The sequence below is a fragment of the Xiphophorus hellerii genome, chromosome 7 (genome assembly GCF_003331165.1).
Source record: "Xiphophorus hellerii strain 12219 chromosome 7, Xiphophorus_hellerii-4.1, whole genome shotgun sequence".
Taxonomy (NCBI): Eukaryota; Metazoa; Chordata; class Actinopteri; order Cyprinodontiformes; family Poeciliidae; genus Xiphophorus; species Xiphophorus hellerii.
Window position 1 is genome coordinate 27,542,840 of NC_045678.1, and position 20,359 is coordinate 27,563,198.

At 39.0% G+C, this 20,359-nt stretch overlaps 2 protein-coding genes across 8 annotated transcripts in view; both read left to right on the forward strand.

Annotated features, from left to right (window-relative positions):
- LOC116723453 (uncharacterized) overlaps positions 1 to 20,359 on the forward strand; it is a 197,030-nt gene that overhangs the window by 52,418 nt on the left and 124,253 nt on the right. The gene's annotated exons all lie outside the window — the stretch shown is intronic.
- On the forward strand, positions 1,472 to 18,309 carry LOC116723468 (heat shock 70 kDa protein 12A-like). Of its 3 annotated transcripts, none has more exons than XM_032568445.1 (4): positions 1,472 to 1,809; positions 2,386 to 2,610; positions 16,797 to 16,968; positions 17,093 to 18,309. In XM_032568445.1, exons 1-4 carry the CDS (start codon positions 1,528 to 1,530, stop codon positions 17,677 to 17,679), a joined length of 1,266 nt encoding a protein of 421 aa, XP_032424336.1. In that variant the 5' UTR covers positions 1,472 to 1,527; the 3' UTR covers positions 17,680 to 18,309. The 3 variants fall into 3 exon arrangements, with proteins under 3 accessions (XP_032424336.1, XP_032424333.1, XP_032424335.1); XM_032568442.1 differs by lacking the exons at positions 16,797 to 16,968; positions 17,093 to 18,309 and adding exons at positions 2,685 to 2,856; positions 2,981 to 4,437; XM_032568444.1 differs by lacking the exons at positions 1,472 to 1,809; positions 2,386 to 2,610 and adding exons at positions 15,418 to 15,730; positions 16,498 to 16,722.

Genomic DNA, 20,359 nt, shown 5'->3' on the forward strand with positions numbered 1-20,359 from the left:
CAGCGCTCCTCCTGCGGCTCCACAATTCAGATGGCTGCTTCACAGATTTGTGACACTTATCTTAATATTAAGATAATAATAATTATAATGGCGTTTAGTTGCACAACTTTATGGACACGTTCTTTGGTGTCTGTTTTCACGTTTATTGCGGTGTTCATAATAGTCTCAATGTTTGCAGTTTTTTGGAGTGCAACGCAAAGCTCGACTTCAGTCACAGCAAATATATTAACTTAACATTAACAAAGACACAGCGGGATGGATCATACTAAAACTAATTGGATGTCAGACAAATTCTGGGGTTTATGCCCAAAAAGCGCAACCCACGTCTCATGAAATTTGCAAGCAACTTTAGAAAGAAAAAAACAAGCCCAAAGCCGCTTATAATAAACGGAATTGGCGACCGAAATGCAAAATAGTTCATTTTCATCAACAAAATGCGCATCTCCCTCCCTTTTTTTACATTTCTGTCGCTTCTGACACTGTCGCATAGAAATGGCGGTCACTCCCCAAAACGCGTAGAGGAAATAAAATTCAGTTACAAAAGAAAACAGTAACGCAAAGTGGTTTCGATAAGTAACTGTAGTCTGACTACTGGATTTGAAATAGAAACGCGTTAGATTACTCGTTACTGAAAAAAGTGTAACGCGTCACACTTACTTTACACTTACTTTGTAAAGCGTTACTGATATAACTGGTCATCACAACATGTCTCTTCCATTAAGCCTTGAACAACATTTTTTCCAGTGTTGCACTGTGAAGTAGCTCACATTTTAAACTCTGCAGTTAGTTTGAGCTGACTTTCTGTAGAATTTAGGCAAAGAGATTTTAATTATTTATTAGAAAAAAAAATGATTTGAGTAAAAGTGACTTAAATTTGTAATATTAAACACACTCAATGATTTAAGTTATAAAAACTGAGAAAATTAAGTTGAATAAACTTAAAAAATTGAGTTGGATGATCATAATATATTGAGTTGGTCAGACATATGACAAGAAACCATCATTGAACTCAATTGCTTCAAGTAAAGTCAAAGTAAAAAGTTTCTTTAAGTTAATTAAGGTTACTTAGATTTGTAACTTTTAAGTTAATTGAACACAAAAACTAAGTTGTCATCACTAAACCAAATAAATTAAGTGAAATTAATGTAAATAAGTCCATTAAATGAACTATAGCCAAAAGCCATTTTTAGAGTGCACCAGTCAACTTGTATGGTCACAGTGAGTTTTGTTTTCACTGTGGAACTTTAATGATGTTCGATCTCCAAACAAAAATCTCACAATATCACAAGTCTATAAGTGATATTTATACACAATTATATGAGTGGTAGAAATAAATGTAAGAAACTAATCTGAGTATATAAATCTCTTTTAAAACTTAAACTAAAGTTTCTGCATGTGAAACCAACCTTTCCTGTCTGAGCAGATAAACAGCTCCAGGGAGGAGGAGCTGACAGATAAAAAAAAGAGTTGTTAACGTTCCCACTGGTATTCTGGTTTTCATCCTGACTTGCAGAACACGATCCTACAATGGGTGACTCCTATGTTATAGCCTTAGACTTTGGTACTGCTTACAGTGGATATGCCTTCAATATCACAACCAGCAAGGAAGAAAGTGATCCCAGATTAAAGAGATGGGGAGCAGACCAAGGACTGGACACCCCAAAGACTCTAACCTGCATCCTGTTTGATCAAAATGAAGAATTTCTGAAGTTTGGATATGAAGCCAAAAAAACATATATCAAAATGAGAGGAGAAGAAGCAAAGAAACATTATTTATTTGAAGGTTTCAAGATGGCCCTCTATGGCAAAGTAAGTAAAGATTTAAATATTTATTCTTAATATTTTCTGACTACTGCTCAAGGTAACTGAGGAAGGGGTGGAGTCTATCCCAACCGACACTGATTAAGATGCCTGTGTAGGACCTAAATGAAAATGTATGTTACACAGTCTATTTAGTACATTAAGTAAGGTCTAAACTCCTGTCTTTTCCTCACACTAAAACAGAAGCTTATGGTGAGTTGAGTAAAATCACAGGAAACATAATATGTGATATTTTATTACTTGCTGTTAATTGTTAGCAGAGCAGATGAACTGAAAACATGTAGGTTGCTGAAAATTACAGTTTAAAATAATTTTATATTTTTCCCAGTGTAAAGCCAACATTTGTTCTTAGAAGTAATAAGATTAGAAAAAAAATGTTTTCTGTGGAAAATCTGCCTATTTCACAAACCTGGAAGTAAAAGCAGTGTGTTTGTTAGTGTTGTGTACACAAAAAAATTACCCCAAAACACTGCATTGGATGATTTTACACTATTTTCAATGAAGTTAAAATAACAAAATTTTATATGTTTAATAACAAATTTTCACATAATTGTGACCTTCTAGGATCTTAACAAGAACTTTAAGATTAAAGCAGCAAATGATAAGGAAATGACGGCTCTGAAGGTTTTCTCTGAGTCCCTGAGATTCCTGAAGGATGACGCACTGAAAACAATCAACTCCAAGGTACCAGGACAAAATTTCACTCCCTCTGACTTCACCTGGGTTTTGACGGTTCCTGCCATCTGGGATGAGTCAGCAAAACAGTTCATGAGAGAAGCTGCAACTCAGGTAACATCAGGTTTTACAGAAACCAACAAAGTTCTGAAATGTTCAGCGTTGATTATATTATATTTCTCTTCCAGGCAGGAATTGTAACAGAAGGAACTGAAGACAAACTGATGATTGCACTGGAACCAGAAGCTGCTTCAGTCTGGTGTAAGAAGCTTCCATCAGATGGTTTCATCACACAGAACCACAATAGTGACTCACTGGATCAGACTCCAGGAACTCAGTCTATTATTGTTGATTGTGGAGGTAAGTGTCTGTAAATCTGATACAGTCTATAGTAAAACATTTAATAATAGTGACAGTATTGTTGTGGAAAACTAACAATGATCTACAATATATGGAAAGTTTTATCACATTTTGTGGGTTTCAGGAGGAACTATTGACATCACTGTTCATGAAGTCCTGAAAAGAGGAGCCTTAAAGGAGAAGCACAAAGCCTCTGGGAATAACCTGGGAGGAAAAACTGTGGACAGAAAGTTCAAAAAGTTCATCAGAGAGATATTCACTGATGGAGTCTGGGATGAATATAAAGAAATGTATCCCAGTGAGGTTCAGAGAATGATATTTGAGTTTAGATGTCTCAAACAGGTAGATGAGGATATTGAGATCCCATGTCCATTTAATCTGGGGAAACTGGCCCGGAAAAAGAAAGACATAGAAAAGTTCTTTGAGTCAGTACAAGGAGCTTCCTGGAATAAAGGAGTCATCAAAATCTCCAAAGAGAAACTGAGATCTTTCTATGATGAGAGTCTTCAGGGCATGACCAAGAGTCTCAAAGAAATATTAGAAAAAGATCTCAACATTGACTTCATTCTCTTAGTGGGGGGGTTCGCAGACAGTCAAATACTGCGGCAGCACATTATTGAACAGTTTGGAGGAGAATATAAAATCTTGTGTCCTGTTAGACCTCAGGAAGCGATCCTTAGAGGAGCTGTAGAGTTTGGAAGAAACCCAAAGATAGTGACATATCGGAGAAGTCGCTTTACTTATGGGGTGGCCGTGTTAAAAAAGTTTGATGAGTCTGAACATAAACAAGAGAAGAAACTCATAGCTGATGGAAAAGAGTGGTGTAAGGACATTTTTAAAATACTGCTGGAAGAAGGTCAAGATGTAGCCTGGAATGAAACCAAAGAGCATTACCTTAATGCAGCAGATCCAAAACAGACACAGATGAGTGTTAGATTGTTTAGGACTGAAAAAAAAAATCCAGAATATGTAGATGATTGTGGGGTGGAAGAAATAGGTTCATTTGTAGTTAAACTATGTAATTCTAAAACAAATCAAGAACGTAAAGTGAAAATAGAACTAAAGTTTGGTTCAACAGAGATTAGAGCAACAGGGACTGACTTGAATACTGGAAAGAAAAGCACACTTAAATTTGAGTTCAAGAATGTCTGAAACATTTATAATATCACACTGCAGTGGTTTACAGTTGAAGGTTGATGTCATACCACAGGCCATAATTCTTTTATCTTATTTGTAATGACTATCAGCTTGTTTTGTGTTCAGGTTCACATTTTTACTTTTCACTTTTAGAAAACGAAGAACACATTGATTTGAGTATATTATATAGCAGAAACCTGTTTTCTGTGTTCTGTAAATTTGCTTTTATCTTTGTCTTTTGTTTGCTGCAATGTATTACTAAACCTTGTGTCATAAAATGGTTAGTTGGGTGGTAAGGATTAGATGCGGTGGACCCAGGTTGTAGTGGAAAATTATGGTTTTAATGAACAAAAAGTGAACAGAAATCCAGACACGGGTAGCACTAGAAGAGATGACACAGGGGCAACGCAGCGAGGACAATGACACAAGAAAACTATAACGTACGACAAAGATCCGACGGGAAAACACAGACACAGATGAGTATGAGGAGAGGAAATAATCAGGGGAACGAGACACAGCTGAAAACAATAACATGGGGTCAGGGGCGCAACTACATACTTTCTGAGGAGTATGCGAACATGTCATGGGTTTCACTGTAATTGTTTAGCCTGGAATGTGTGTCTTCCCACTACCATCTGTATTTTTACCAGAGGTTTTGCTTCTAAGGATGGTGTAGCATCGGGTGGACATTTTAAAAAGACGTGGGTTGATAGCAGCTCACCGCGGCTCCGTCTCTAAGCAACCATGACAACAGGGTGAGTTCGTGGGGTTTGGGGAGGGGGGTTCTATTTAGGTCCTGCAATTTATTTGACCTTAATATTTCCTGTGTTTTGTTTTGGTGGTTATTATTACAATTATTATTGAGATGTGTGTGATAGGTGTGTCTACCAGACACTCTCTTGTTGATACACTGACATTACTTACCTACTGTCTTTCAGTCACTTTGAAAAGCTTTTCTTCGTCTCTCCAACATCTTTATCCTTCCCCCTCTTCCATTTTCTATTTGTGCCCCAGAGTTTTTTTTTTGCCGCCCCATCTTTAGCTCCATGTTGTCGAGTGCACTGCAACAATTAAAATTTAAAAGAAAACAAATACGCCTCAGTGCGTTCTCAATGGGACGCTGCCCAAACTACCTGTATGGGAGGGAAGAGCGGCTGGTAGGATCGCCTAATCAGTGCTGTTCCTCTGTTATTGATCATTTCATACACCAATAGCTGTTAACTACATAAAATGCTGATTAGAAAAAAAATTCCCCACATCGTTTTTGCGCCCCCTCTAGTGCAACTATGCGTTGCAAACGGTGCATACTCACTTTTTGTGCCACTGCATGGGGTCTAAATTAACCAAAAACACACATATCCTCAGACTTTGTTCCAACCATGATATTTGGAAAACTTTTGCCCCCTTGTCTTTTGCCTCCATCCCAATTATGCCAATGGCGCATTGGTGACAAGTTGTTTCTTTTAGAAGTTTGGTTTTGACAAAGGGATTATCCATGTCTTTATTACATTTACATACATTTATTGATTATTAGCTATTATGTTTTACTAGTCAATGATTCACATGGGAGGCTACCTTGTAATGTGTGTGCATGTATTTCTGTGTTTTAAGTCTTGTATTCCTTCAGTGGTTCCCAAAGTGTGGGGCGCGCCCCCTAGGGGGGCACAATGCCATTGCAGGGGGGGCAACGGAAGCGGTATGGATGAGTGAAAAAAAACTAAGTGTTTCACTGTAAAAAATGGTTTGTATTGTGTTTTGTTGCAACCTGAAGTGTGAAATAAACTTCATTGGTGTAGTGATTTGAATTTTTCTGTGTATTTATTTTAGGTTTCTGTGTCTGTGGAGTCTCTATGTTGTTCTCTCTACCCCTTAATTAATAACACCTGTTCCTTGTTTCTCCTGATTGTTTCCCTGTGTATTTAAACCCACCTGTGTTCCTTGTTCCTTGTCCTTTGACTCCTTCCAGTCTTGTTTCCATTGTCACCACAGCACAGAGACTGCCTTGTAAAAATGTTCAATAATATCCATATAGATAGGTGTAACTTCCTGAAGGTCTGGTGTAGGCATGTCCCCACCAACTCTGGCATGAAGGGGACAGTCCCCACCAATATTTCCTGTACCTTTTTTTCTTTATGTGGCTGCATCTATGTAACTCGACAGCAGTTGCACGTTGTATTCAAAGTATTAACAGCTAGGTAATGCTTTTTAAAATTCACATAAAATGGTGCCATTCAGACAACTTGTCAAAATAATGAACAAGTAAATATACATGCAAAATATACATGCAACATTCTGCTGCATTAACTGATGTTAGTTATATGTGGTATTTTCATTAATACACACCTGGCCCTTGGTAAGAACGTGATTTATCATCAATCACAATGACCTCAATCCTCCAGCTATTCTATAGTACTGTTAAGGAAAAATGATTATTTTTAATGCTTGATACAGTTAATCTTAAAAGGTGTATTCAGCACTCTTATTTGGAACAGTTTTCTGTTGAGCATTTGGGATTGAGCCAGAATAGCAGGCATTCAGACAAACAGGAGCTCCCCGCTGTGAGGCGAAGCCATAAAATTAGCATTTTCCTTGGGAGACAGAGACTTTAGATCTCACAGGTATCTGTGAGATTGTATCTCAGGTCGTTCTGTACTCAGAATGACCGTGGGAGCCACAGGGGGTCAGGGCCAGCTATCCGCTCTTTTGTCTCGGTAGAAGGCAGATGGTCCTTTGATCTTTGCGTATATCAGGGGGAGTTTCCAAGTTTCTCTGAGTGCTTAAGGGAGTTTCCAGTTGGTCAAAAAGAGGAACGCCTTGAGTGCATAAATTAAATAGAGAAACACCTCTTTAGTATAAGATTTCGTGTTAGGAGAGAAAATCCAGAGAGAGCGGCCACCATTTTGCCTTTTTGCATTGGCTCTTTCTCCAAAGACGTCTTTGCTTTTTGTTTTGTCTTTGTTTTGTGTTTGTCTGTCTTCCCCTTGTCTGTCTTTATTTTTATGAGAAAAATGCATATCTCTGTTCCTCTGCAGCTTTGTTGTTGATTGCTTTGTATGAGATTAAACTCTGTGATCTGTGACGTCAACACGTTTTGTTGTTGTTTCGTTTTAGCAGCACGCCGCCGCTCGCCGAGGATCCCGGGAAAAATTAATGAGGAAAGAGCCAAACGTTTTGTCCAAAGTTAACGTTAAATTATTCTCTTTTTTTACAGTACCTTATTTTTCGGAATATAAGGCGCACCGGATTATAAGACGCAGTATCAGTGAGCGGATCTATTTTCATATATAAGACGTACCGAATTATAAGGCGCATAAAGCGAAACAAAATACAGTAGTCGGATAGGTCAGACTTTATTCAAATCATTAACAATAACTGTCAATATTACACAAAAAAGTACCCTCGCTTTTTCAATCATTCATCTTCTACGAATCCATCAAATTCCTCGTCTTCAGTGTCAGAATTTAACAGGTCATCTTCTTGTTTCCTCCACATCCTTACCATTGATTCATTAATGTTGAATTGTTTTGCAGCTGCTCTATTCCCATGTTGTACTGCGTGGCTGATGGCCTTGAGTTTGAAATCCAGGTCGTAAGCATGACTCTTAACAGGTGCCATTTTTCATCTCAGAAAAAGTGGTTTGTCAACCCAAAACAAGTCTGTCTAGACAGCATAGAAAGCTGATTCCACGAGGTCTCTGGCCAGCAGCGATTATGCTTAGACAATCAAGGGGAGTGGCTTCGTCGCTTACCAAAGTCGTAATAAAACACACGGTACACTGTTAAGGAGCACCGGAATATAAGGCGCATTCCCAATTTTTTTGCAAATATAGGGATTTTATGTGTGCCTTATAGTCCAAAAAATACACTAAGTGCCATGAAATATCAGGAAACAGGCCACTATCAAGACCACAGGTCTCAAACTCCAGTCCTGGAGGGCCACTGCCCTGCAACTTTTAGATGTGCCTCTACTGCACCACATCTGAATAGAGTAATTAGGTCATTAGCAAGGCTCTAGAGAACTTATCTACACAAGGAAGAGGTAATTAAGCCATTTCATTCCAGTGTTTTGTACCTTTGGCACATGTAAAAACTGCAGGACAGCAGCCCTTGAGGACTGGAGTTTGACACCTCTGATCAAGACAGTTCACAACCGAATTTGTTTTGAGGAGAAATCATTTGTAAAAATGTTTCTGAATGATTAAAAATAATAACCTAAACTTATTTTTGATATGTAGAGCCTGTATTTTCTACAGCCATGCATCAGTGTTAAACATATTTCATTCTGTTATCAAAAGGAGTCTCTTTTTTATGGATTTAAAGAAATTTTGTTCCAGAAATGTGTTACCCTTTTTGATCACATGTAAAAAATAATCTTAACTAAAGACTAGTTTCATGGAGAAACTTTAGAGCTGATATCAGGTTTGGCAAAGATGAGAAGGAAACAGCAGAGTGTGGATGTGTTGGACCTGCTGATCCGGTTTCTGGCATTCTTTCCTTGTTCTTTGCGTTTCCAGAGAACTCACCTGAGGGTAAAAAATGTTTTTCAGAACAGTGACAAAGGAGAGTCATCAAACTGATATTTGTTTTCTTAACTTTAACCGTTTTATCCGTAGACAAAATTCACCCCGTATGTTTTAGGAAACACCTTTAGTTCCCAAATTCTGCAACCATCTTATTTTATCTTCATTGTCTTTAGTGCCTTTCAATATACTGTAATTATTCTGTGACAGTTTTTCTCTTGTGATCCAGTGGTGTTTGATTTCCATTTTTCCCATTCTGATCATTTTAGGTTGTGCATTATTGTTGTCAAGGTCTTTCCATATAGGTTAATTCCTTTGTTTCAAGGTTATTGTTGTTTTTTTTTTTACTTTTTTCTTGTTCTCTGTTAATTTTGGTTTATATTTTTTTTATCTTTAGGTTTGTGGAGTCTTTATACACTGCTCAAAAAATAAAGGGAACACTTAAACAACACAATATAACTCCAAGTAAATCAAACTTCTGTGAAATCAAACTGTCCACTTAGGAAGCAACACTGATTGACAATCAATTTCACTTGCTGTTGTGCAAATGGAATAGACAACAGGTGGAAATTATTGGCAATTAGCAAGACACACTCAATAAAGGAGTGGTTCTGCAGTTGGGACCACAGACCACTTCTCAGTACCTATGCTGTCTGGCTGATGTTTTGGTCAGTTTTGAATGTTGGTGGTGCTTTCACACTCGTGGTAGCATGAGACGGACTCCACAACCCACACAAGTGGCTCAGGTAGTGCAGCTCATCCAGAATGGCACATCAATGCGAGCTGTGGCAAGAAGGTTTGCTGTGTCTGTCAGCGTAGTGTCCAGAGGCTGGAGGCGCTACCAGGAGACAGGCCAGTACACCAGGATACGTGGAGGAGGCCGTAGGAGGGCAACAACCCAGCAGCAGGACCGCTACCTCCGCCTTTGTGCAAGGAGGAACAGGAGGAGCACTGCCAGAGCCCTGCAAAATGACCTCCAGCAGGCCACAAATGTGCATGTGTCTGCACAAACGGTTAGAAACCGACTCCATGAGGATGGTATGAGGGCCCGACGTCCACAGATGGGGGTTGTGCTCACAGCCCAACACCGTGCAGGACGCTTGGCATTTGCCAGAGAACACCAGGATTGGCAAATTCGCCACTGGCGCCTTGTGCTCTTCACAGATGAAAGCAGGTTCACACTGAGCACATGTGACAGACGTGACAGAGTCTGGAGACGCCGTGGAGAGCGGTCTGCTGCCTGCAACATCCTTCAGCATGACCGGTTTGGCAGTGGGTTAGTAATGGGGTGGGGTGGCATTTCTTTGGAGGGCCGCACAGCCCTCCATGTGCTCACCAGAGGTAGCCTGACTGCCATTAGGTACCGAGATGAGATCCTCAGACCCCTTGTGAGACCATATGCTGGTGCGGTTGGCCCTGGGTTCCTCCTAATGCAGGACAATGCTAGACCTCATGTGGCTGGAGTGTGTCAGCAGTTCCTGCAAGATGAAGGCATTGAAGCTATGGAGTGGCCAGCCCGTTCCCCAGACCTGAATCCGATTGAGCACATCTGGGACATCATGTCTCGCTCCATCCACCAATGTCACGTTGCACCACAGACTGTCCAGGAGTTGGCGGATGCTTTAGTCCAGGTCTGGGAGGAGATCCCTCAGGAGACCATCCGCCACCTCATCAGGAGCATGCCCAGGCGTTGTAGGGAGGTCATACAGGCACGTGGAGGCCACACACAATACTGAGCCTCATTTTGACTTGTTTTAAGGACATTACATTAAAGTTGGATCAGCGTGTAGTGTTATTTCACTTTAATTTTGTGTGTGGCTCCAAATCCAGGCCTCCATTGGTTAATAAATTTGATTTCCATTGATGATTTTTGTGTGATTTTGTTGTCAGCACATTCAACTTTGTACAGAACAAAGTATTCAATGAGAATATTTCTTTCATTCAGATCTAGGATGTGTTATTTGAGTGTTCCCTTTATTTTTTTGAGCAGTGTATTTTGTTTAGTTCTCTCCCTAATAAATACTAATCTTTAGTATGTATTAGTCCTTCACTCAGTTTTGCGGTTCTATGTTGTCATTCTGCATTCCTTGATTAGACTCACCTGGTTTCCATGTCACACTTTTCTCAGTATTTACGTTCCTTGGTTTCTGTTGTTTAGTGCTGGTTTTTTCCATTGCGCCCATCTTAGTTTTATGCCCAGATCTTTCTTATTATAAGTTTTATTTGTTGTCATTATTACTCCCTATTATTGAATTTCTCTGTTTGCGGTCCTCCTACAAACTTCCCTTAACATATTCACCTGTTCTCTTAACCCTCTGAGGTCTGGGTTCTAATTAGCTGCTTTTGACTCATTTTGAATTTGCCCTTATATTTTCATCTTAAAATGTGGCTCTTTAGTTAATTTTAAATGAATGAAACTGTAGGTGGCAGTTAAACTAATTGCAAAAAGTGTCAGATGTGTCATTATCAATTAGTTTAAATGTGATCAGCTTATTTGTAGACTCTTTGCGTATTTTGACAGAACTCCATGAGTTTACAATGTGAACTGCAAAGAGACCAGCAAACCCTGCTGCAAGTAGGCCATCAATTTTCTGAAAGGAAAAGGACGAACATCCAAGTAAAGGCCGTCCTTTCACATGGGAGCCTATGTGAAGGATCCCACTTCGTGGATATCCTAAATTTGGATATCAGGAACTGAAAGCTTGGTGCACATGAAATATTAATTCACTTCAGTTCAATTCAAATCAGTGTCTATAGAACCAAAACATCTGTGTTGTACATATAACAGTAGAGTAATTACAAGGTATCCAGGTGGAAAAAATAGTTAAGTGTATTTCAAACATACTTAAATTTGTACAATCATCCAGCTTCATGTTATAACTGCAGTGAGTGTCTGTTTGTTGTGACTTAATATAGTTTTCTTCATAAACTTAGCCTGGTTTTAATTAATCTCAGTATGCCAGAGAGACTTTGATATTGTGAGGGTGTTGTTATAACTCGTTCATCATTGCTTTTATCTTCAACATATTTTTGCATTCTAAGCAAATGAAGATGAAAGAGGAAGCCAGAGGTCAGGTTTAGAAAACCTAAAGACTTTCCTGTCTCAGAAGAGGCTCTGGCTCCACCGGATCACCAACCAGTTCTGAGGATGAACCTCCACAAAAGTATACTTAAAGTATACAAAGTATAACTTTAGTTGTGTAAAGGAATATAATTATATTAAAAGTTAAAAATTACGTTGTTTGGCAGGCTTGCACTAAGATACAGTATGTTTTAACCTAAAAGAAATGTACTGTGTCAAATGGACTGGGTCAATCTGACCTAGAAGTCAGGAAGGAATTCAGATTTAGAGAGATGTGGAATGACAATCACTAAAGAGAGGAAAGATGTTAGTTTTTAGCTGTTGTGCAAGGAAGTTCTGGCACCCGTCTTTTCTCCTGCTTGCCTGCAAAGAAACTGGGCCGGAGCCCAAGACGTGGGAAGAAACCTCTGTTTGGACAGCTAAGGAGCAAACAACTTGTCTAATAGTTCTTCTGATGGAGCAGATTTGATTCCAGGAGGCCAACTCCTAATTCTCAGAACTTCCAAATACACATCCAGTGTAAAACGGAGCCAGAATTTCTACATAAATGAAGGGCAGTAACGGCATTGGTCAAAGCTTCCCAATACACACCAGTAGAGCTGAGACTATAAAAAACTGATGTCAGAAACAAAAGTCGAGAGATTTTGGATTTCTGTAACAATATAAATGTGACGTTTTGGTTCCGCAGATGTGCATTAAATCTCTTCCCGTTTTTTGGCTATGAGCAAAAGGAATTTGAGTTTGTGTATCATTTCTTTATTATATATATTCCATGGGTTTAGGCACCTTTAAATTCCTCCAGAACACAAGTGAAAATAAGTCATAGTTGTTCCAGAAAACAAGTGACAGTAAACTTAGTACACTTTAAATTGTGCTCTTCAACAATTAAATTACTATTAAAATACACTAAGTACAAAATTAGTTGTTCCAAAATAACACACTTCAAGTATACTGATGATTAGTCTAGCTTCAAGTACTCAAGTATGCTAAACTTTAACATGCTTAGTATATTTATTTTTCACCAGGGTTTGTCAAAGATGAGAAGGAAATATCTGTGTGTGGGTGTGTTGGATCTGCTGAACTGGTTTCTGCCACTCCTGTTTTATTAATCTTTGTGTGTCCTGAGAAGTCACTGTCAATCAAACCAGAAACTTCCTCGAGGGGAATTTGTTTGTTTTACAGCACAGTAATAAAGAAGAGTCATCAAACTGATCTTTGTTTCCTAAACTTTAAAAGTTTTGACAACATTCACCATGTAAGAATTCTGCAACTATCTTATTTTATCTTCATTGGATTTAATGGCAATCAATGTCCTATAATTATTCTGTGACAATTGTTGTGTCATAATCTGCTGGTTGTTTGTTTTCTATTGGTTTCCATTCTGATCACTTCTGGATTGTTCATTACTTTTGTTATGATCTTGCTGACTGTGCTATTCTTTTGTTTTTAAACTTATTTCTTGTGCTCTGATTTCTGTTCATTAATGTTGCTTCCTGAAGATTGTGTCCAATGGTGAGGCAACATGTGAGGCCTTCAGAGCCTCAGTGTTAAGCATTTTGTTACTGTCGTATTTTTTTTTCTTTTAAAATATAATGGAATCAAAACTCTATGGGAAAGATATCCAGTTAAAATTGATGAAAAATTATCATCCATCCATCCATCCATCTTCTTCCGCTGATCTGGAGTCGATTTGCGAGGGTAGCAGCCTAAGAACGGAGGCCCAGACTTCCCTCTCCCCAGCCACTTGTTCCAGCTCCTCCGGGGGAATCCAGAGTCTCCCCAACACTCACATCCAAATGCGTCTCTGTCCCGCAGTATGTCAGTCTGAGTGTTCGGTAGTTCAGCAAAGTCCGTCACAAATTTGTCAATATGTCAGGTACACGCAAGCTCCAAACAGCAGAAATTCTGTTATCATGAATAAATAAATGTACCTCGCTGGGTAAGTCCCCGCAATTGACATGACGCCGGCTTCGAGCAGTCCTCCGACAACCACACTGTTATTAAGGCAGACTAACGGACCTGAATGCGTTACCCTAGACATTTTTTAAGTCAATTTTGCCTTATAAACCAATGCTGAGGCAAAGACGGCGGGCAAGAAAATTCTGTAACTAGTCCTACGTCAGATCTGTAATGTTATTAGCGGGAAATAAAGGAGAAATCAACGATAAAGACCAAGAGGACAAATGAGGGAGAAAAAGTCTGATTGGATGTAAGTGTGAACGCTGCGGGACAAAATGGGTGAGTAATTACTGAAATAATACCGGCTTGTGAAAATCTGCTTTCAGGAAAATGCTTAGAAATAAACAATAGTAAGAAACGGTGTTTAAATGCCAATATAGCAGTTAGCGCAGTCTGTTCTCATGATGCCATAGAGGTACCGTTGGAATCTACACGCATAAAATCCAGTATAACTACCTTCACTTATTGATCTGGAAATGATTAGATGTTAATATTGTTGTTTTAATTTAACTGAGTTGTGAGTCGTTAACACAGAGCCCTGAGCCGTTAACATGGAGCTATCAGTAAGTATTGTTATGACAAAAACTGGGATGTTTACTACCAGTTACCTTCGTGGTGCTGACTAACGATGTAGTTCCCATCCATCAGTTTCATTCAAATGGACGTGAGGTCGGCTGCAGTCCATGATCCATTTCTTGCGTTATTCCAGACTCCTTTCTGATTTTGGAAATGTAATAAATTGTATTGGGCCCTCTGTATGTTCTGGGTGACGGCTGTTGGGATTGTATATTACCCACTGACAAGTTGGACCGTGATGATCTATTATTTTCCTCAAAATCTCTCTGACCCCACCGTGTTTTCTATGATAGATACTGTCAATATTATCGGAGTACTGTACTTGGAACGCTGATTGGTCAGTTGCTGACAAATGCCCTGGAATGATTGGGGGAGGATTGCTCTATGTCAGCATGGGGGCAGAGCCGGCGTCATGTCAATTGTATTGAGTGACCAGTGATCCAGATCTATAATTTGTAGATTTGTAAGATGTGCAAAGAAAGGCTCCAAAAAAAGAGTAAAAGACAACAGAAAAACAAATCCGGCAGGGCAGGAAAGGGAGGAGAGAAAAAAAGCATCCGCCTTCACAGAGAGCTAGAGAAAAAATAAAAAAAAATAATTAAAATACCATTTATAATTTCAAAGTATATTGCATTTCCTCCACCTACTTCATAGGTTTACGGGTTAGTCAGCTCATCTTTTTATATATGATGATTTTTGTGTCTCCAAATAAAATTAAAACTATTTATTAATAGCATTAATCATCTTGGTCAATACAGGAAGAAAACAAACCGAGTAGAATCCTACCAAAGATTGAGCTGTTCCTCTATAGTCACTTACTAGAATCAAATTTGGGTTCTCAGTTCTGAGCATTGCAGGCCCTTGATCTACTAACAAAACAGTGCAAAATATATATTTTCTGTTGTATCATGATCCCCTGGGGACGAGTTTCAAACTTCACATTCCAGCACCAACAGTAAATGCAACAAACAGGATACTTTAAAGTGCAGTAAACAAGGTGTATTAAGTAAACTTGTATAAACACAGTGGAAGTTTTATTCTTCAACAATTCTGGACTTATCTAATCTCTTAATAACAGTCTCACAATATCACAAGTGATATTTATAAAAACATAGTGTGACCAATACAAATGTCAAATTAACCTGAGCATATAAACCTCTTTTAAAAGTTAGACTGACGCTTTTGTACGTGAAACCAACCTTTCCTGTCTGAGCAGATAAACGGCTCCAGGGAGGAGGAGTTCAGAGTAAAAAAAAGAGTTGTTAGCGTTCCCACTGGTATTTTGGTTTTCATCCTGACTTGCAGAACATGATCCTACAATGAGTGATTCCTTTGTTATAGCCATAGACTTTGGTACTGCTTACAGTGGATATGCCTACAATATCTCAACCGGAGAGAAAGAAAGTGATCCCATTTTAAGGAGATGGGGAGCAGAACAACGACTGGACACCCCAAAGACTCCAACCTGCATCTTGTTTGATCAAAATGGAGAATTTCTGAAGTTTGGTTATGAAGCCAAAACAGCATACATCAAAATGAAAAGAGAAGAAGCAAAGAAACATTATTTCTTTGGAGAATTCAAGATTGCCCTGTACGATAAAGTAAGTGAAGATTTAAATATTGTTAATGATTGTTTTTCCTGTTCAGAGTAACTGAGGTAGGAGTGGAGCCTATCCCAACAGACGTTGGGTAAGATATATATGCAAGTCCTAAATGGGAAGGTATGATATTTTGTGTATCAACACACATATGTGGGATCAATTTCCCAGGTAGATTTTCTATCTGGGTAAACCCAGGTAGGGCCACCATGGAAACCACCAACCAAACCTTTTGGGCTCATATTGTTTTCCCTCATTTATCTCATTTGGGGCTCTCGTATGTATGCTGACTGAAGGTCTTCACTCTTAAATTTTCCACATACTAAAAAGAATCTCATGGTGACTTAAGTAAAATAATAAGTATATATAAAATGTAATTACTTTCTACTGATTGTTAGTAGAGTAGATGAAGTGAAAACATTTTTGCAGCTGAAAATTACAGCTTTAAATAATTTTCATATTGTTGTTAGAGTAGTTCCCAGTGTAAAACCAAAACTATGTTCATAGTTATAAGAATAGAAAAAAAAGGGAAAGAGAAAAATCTGGCTAGCTAACAAACCAGGAAGTAAAACCAGTGTATTTGTCAGGTTTGGGGTTATAGTTTAATTACAGTACAATAACATATGTAAAGTAACAAAGCATTAAAGTTTTTTAAGAATTTTACAATATCACCAAAAAAGTACCCCAAAATACTGCATTGGGTTGTTTTATATTAGTTTCAATTTTATACAGGTTTAATAAATATTTTTTATATAATTGTGATTTTCCAGGATCTTAACAAGAACCTTAAGATTAAAGCAGCAAATGATAAGGAAATGACGGCTCTGAAGGTTTTCTCTGAATCCCTGAGATTTCTGAATGATGACGCACTGAAAACAATCAATGCCAACACAGCAGGTACAAAATTTACTCCCGCTAACTTCACCTGGGTTCTGACGGTTCCTGCCATCTGGGATGAGTCAGCAAAAAAGTTCGTGAGAGAAGCTGCAACTCAGGTAACATCAAGTTTTACAGAAACCAACAAAGTTCTGAAATGTTCAGCATTGATTATATTATATTTCTCTTCCAGGCAGGAATTGTAACTGAAGGCACTGAAGACAAACTGATGATTGCACTGGAACCAGAAGCTGCTTCAGTCTGGTGTAAGAAGCTTCCATCAGATGGTTTCATCACACAGAACCACAATAGTGGCTCACTGGATCAGACTCCAGGAACTCAGTATATTATTGTTGATTGTGGAGGTAAGTGTCTGTAAATCTGATGCAGTCTATAGTAAAACATTTAATAATAGTGACAGTATTGTTGTAGAAGACTAACAATGATCTACAATATATGGAAAGTTTTATCACATTTTGTGGGTTTCAGGAGGAACTATTGACATCACTGTTCATGAAGTCCTGGAAGGAGGAGCCTTAAAGGAGCTGCACAAAGCCTCTGGAAACAATATCGGAGGACAAACTGTGGAGAGAAAGTTCAAAAAGTTTCTCAAAGACATATTCTGTGACGGAGTCTGGGATGAATATGAAGAAAATCATCCCAGTGAAGTTCAGAAGATAATGTATGATTTTATTTCTGTCAAACATGTAGATGAGGATTTTGAGATCCAATGTACAGATAATCTGGGGCAAATTATCGAGAAAAAGGAAGACTTGGAAACGTACTTTGAGTCAGTACAAGGAGTTTCCTGGGATGAAGGAACCATCATAATCTCCAGAGAGAAACTGAGATCTTTCTATGATGAGAGTCTTCAGGGCATCACCAAGAGTCTCAAAGAAATATTAAAAGAAAATCAGAACATTGGCTACATTCTCATAGTGGGGGGGTTCGCAGAGAGTCAAATACTGCGGCAGCACATTAATGAACAGCTTAGTGAAGAATTTAAAATCCTGTGTCCTGTTAGACCCCAGGAAGCGATCCTTAAAGGAGCTGTAGAGTTTGGAAAAAATCCATAGGAAAAGTTGCTTTACTTATGGGGTAGACACGTTAGAAAGGTTTGATGAGTTTAAACATAAACAACAGAAACACACAGATGTTATGTGGGCTGGGATGAAACCGAGGGGTATGTCCTTAATGTGTTAGATCTAAGTCATAAAATGATAACCATTAGTTTCTTTAGGATTGAAAGCAAAGATCCAAAATATGTAGATGTTTGGGGGTAGAAGAAGTAGCTTCACTTAAAGTTTTACTACATGATCCTTAAAGAAACAAAGTGGAACTGCAAGTAAAATTTATCTCCACAGAGATAACAGCTACAGTGGCTGACTACAGAACTGGAAAGAAAAACACAATTAAATTTAATTTTATGAACTTATAAAAAACATTTATCACATTGCAGCTGTTTACTGTTTAAAAAACTGAAGAAATGTTTGGCAACTGTTTTCATATTACAGTCCTCATGGCATAAATCAGATCCGTAACATCAAACAGTTTTGTGTTCAGGTTCAAAATTATGCTTTTTACTTTTTTAAAAACAAAGTGCTTTTATTGGAGCGTATTAATACAATAAATGTGTTTTCTATATTTATAAGAATAGCCTTGCTTTTCTGTTTGCGTCTGTGTACGAATAAATCATTAGACAAAAATGTCATATTTTCTTTCTCCTTCATCTATACTGTATTATAGGCCATCCATGGTACATTTGAGCCTCCTTTTTTCCCTTGAATGTTTTATTTTGACAGACTCGGGAATCTCTATTTTAATTAAACTGCATCTCGTCCATTATTGGATATACATATCTCCAGGAGTTAATTTCTGATAAGCCCTGGCACATAAACCAGGGTTCAATCTTTGATTACATCCAAAGCAATTATGACGATGATTGAAATTCTCTTCTTGTTAACTTTCTACTAAGTCACCAAAAATCAATAAAGATTTGTTGGAATAGTAGCCTGTTTGTTCCCATTTCCTTGTTTTCTCTATAGGATTATGCAGAAGTTGGCATATAGATATTAGTGTGGGTAGAAGGATATTTCTGCTTAAAGAAAATCTGCTCTACCTCTGAACAGCTCAAAGTAAAAGAAAAATTCCTCCTTGTTGCCAAAATTGTTCTGGAACATTCTAAACTAAAGGCAGAGTAGAAAACGCTGTATGACTAGCGACATTTTTATTCTACTTGTGAAAACAAAAAACCTTTAAAGGTAAAAGAAAACCTAATTTACATGTACTACAAAGCTGTGACAGGAGCCATGTTGTTATTTAATGTGTGAAGACTAATTCTGTCTTTTTTGCACTAGTTTATTCATAAATGTGGTAAAATAGTCCTTTTAAATGAAAGGTTTGTTGAAAATTAGAATTATCTTACTTTGACAAAGACCGTGGATAAGAAGCAGTGTCACAAAAAACAAGCAATCTTTCTGACAAGAAATTGAATTACGAAATGCCCCAAATTAAATTGTCAGGAATAACTTGACAATACATCTGAATCCTTCCTTTGAGGCCAACCAGTTTATCTTTTGCCCTGGAAACTCTTAGTGTCCCTGTCTTGAGGAATCTTATTTGGAAAGTTCAATTGTTCATTTTAAGTCCATGTTTTTACGTTTTATTTATTCAATATGATTGTTCAGTCACCGACCAAGCCCCAGTTGGTAAGGACCTCCATCCATGGCATCTTCCGCTTTCCAGCCGCGCTCAATCCAGCACGCATTCTCCATGTCTGACTTCGAGTCTGATATCCCACCGGTTTCTCTGGTTGCTTCTCTTAGGGATGTCAGTCCCCCCACCTCTTCCCCAGCTCGCCACAGCGCTCGCCTAGCCTCGCGTTCGGATCCCTTGTTCCCCACTTCTATCCTCATCAAGAGGGAGATCAGGCATCGCCCTCATCGCCCTCATCTCCGGTCTCCTTCAGTTGCCTTGCTTGCTGCTCTGCTACCATTCGGTGACTCTTCTCCGTCTCTTCCTCCACCAACATCCTCCCCGCCGCCTCCGGTCAGCGGAAAGAGATCCAGCAAGTCCTCTGCCCCTCCTGCCAAACGCTGCAGGGGCCATCCCTCCTCCTCTCAGTCGGCTCCATGTTCACTTGGACCTTCCTCACTTCCTGTTCCAGATCTTTCCACTCATGCTTCAAATCCAACCCCAGAAGCTTCCGGCCTGTCTTCAGGTCATCGCTCTCTATCCCCTCTCCTTCCACCCAGACGCACCTCTTCACATTCGCGCTTCTCACCTCCATGGACTCTCTCCAGCACTCTATATCTTCGCTCTCAGCTCTCCTACACCACAGCATTCCCGGCGCCATGAACACGTCCATAGTTCCCTTCACTTCCTCATCCGTCACCTCTCAGCCCGCTCCTCAACTACCCCCTATAGCTTTCACCCTCGCCAACACCCATCCTGCGCCCCCTCTAGGTATTTCTATCTCTCGTTTTTCCCCCCTTCTCTCTATTTTCCCAGCTCATTAGTCCCCCCCCCCCCCCCCCCCCCCCCCCCCTTTCCATTATCAGGCACGGCTTATACGCCTCTATGCTCAGATATCTCTGCCAGAATCCGTACAACGATACTTCAAGGGCAGTATGTAAATCTGGCTTCCATGCTCTTACCCTCCACCAAAGTTGACCAACTCGTCACTTCGACAGATCATTTTTCCACTATTCTCAAAACTTCAGACCCCTGTCTCTCGAAGGATCTTTCCATTGGACA

Excerpts from the sequence above, each read along its gene's own strand:
- LOC116723468 (XM_032568442.1), top strand. The coding sequence starts at position 1,528 with ATGGGTGACTCCTATGTTATAGCCTTAGACTTTGGTACTGCTTACAGT. Across the intron at positions 2,611-2,684 it reads TGAGAGAAGCTGCAACTCAG|GCAGGAATTGTAACAGAAGG; the intron begins GTAACATCAGGT and ends TTTCTCTTCCAG. Across the intron at positions 2,857-2,980 it reads TATTATTGTTGATTGTGGAG|GAGGAACTATTGACATCACT; the intron begins GTAAGTGTCTGT and ends TGTGGGTTTCAG.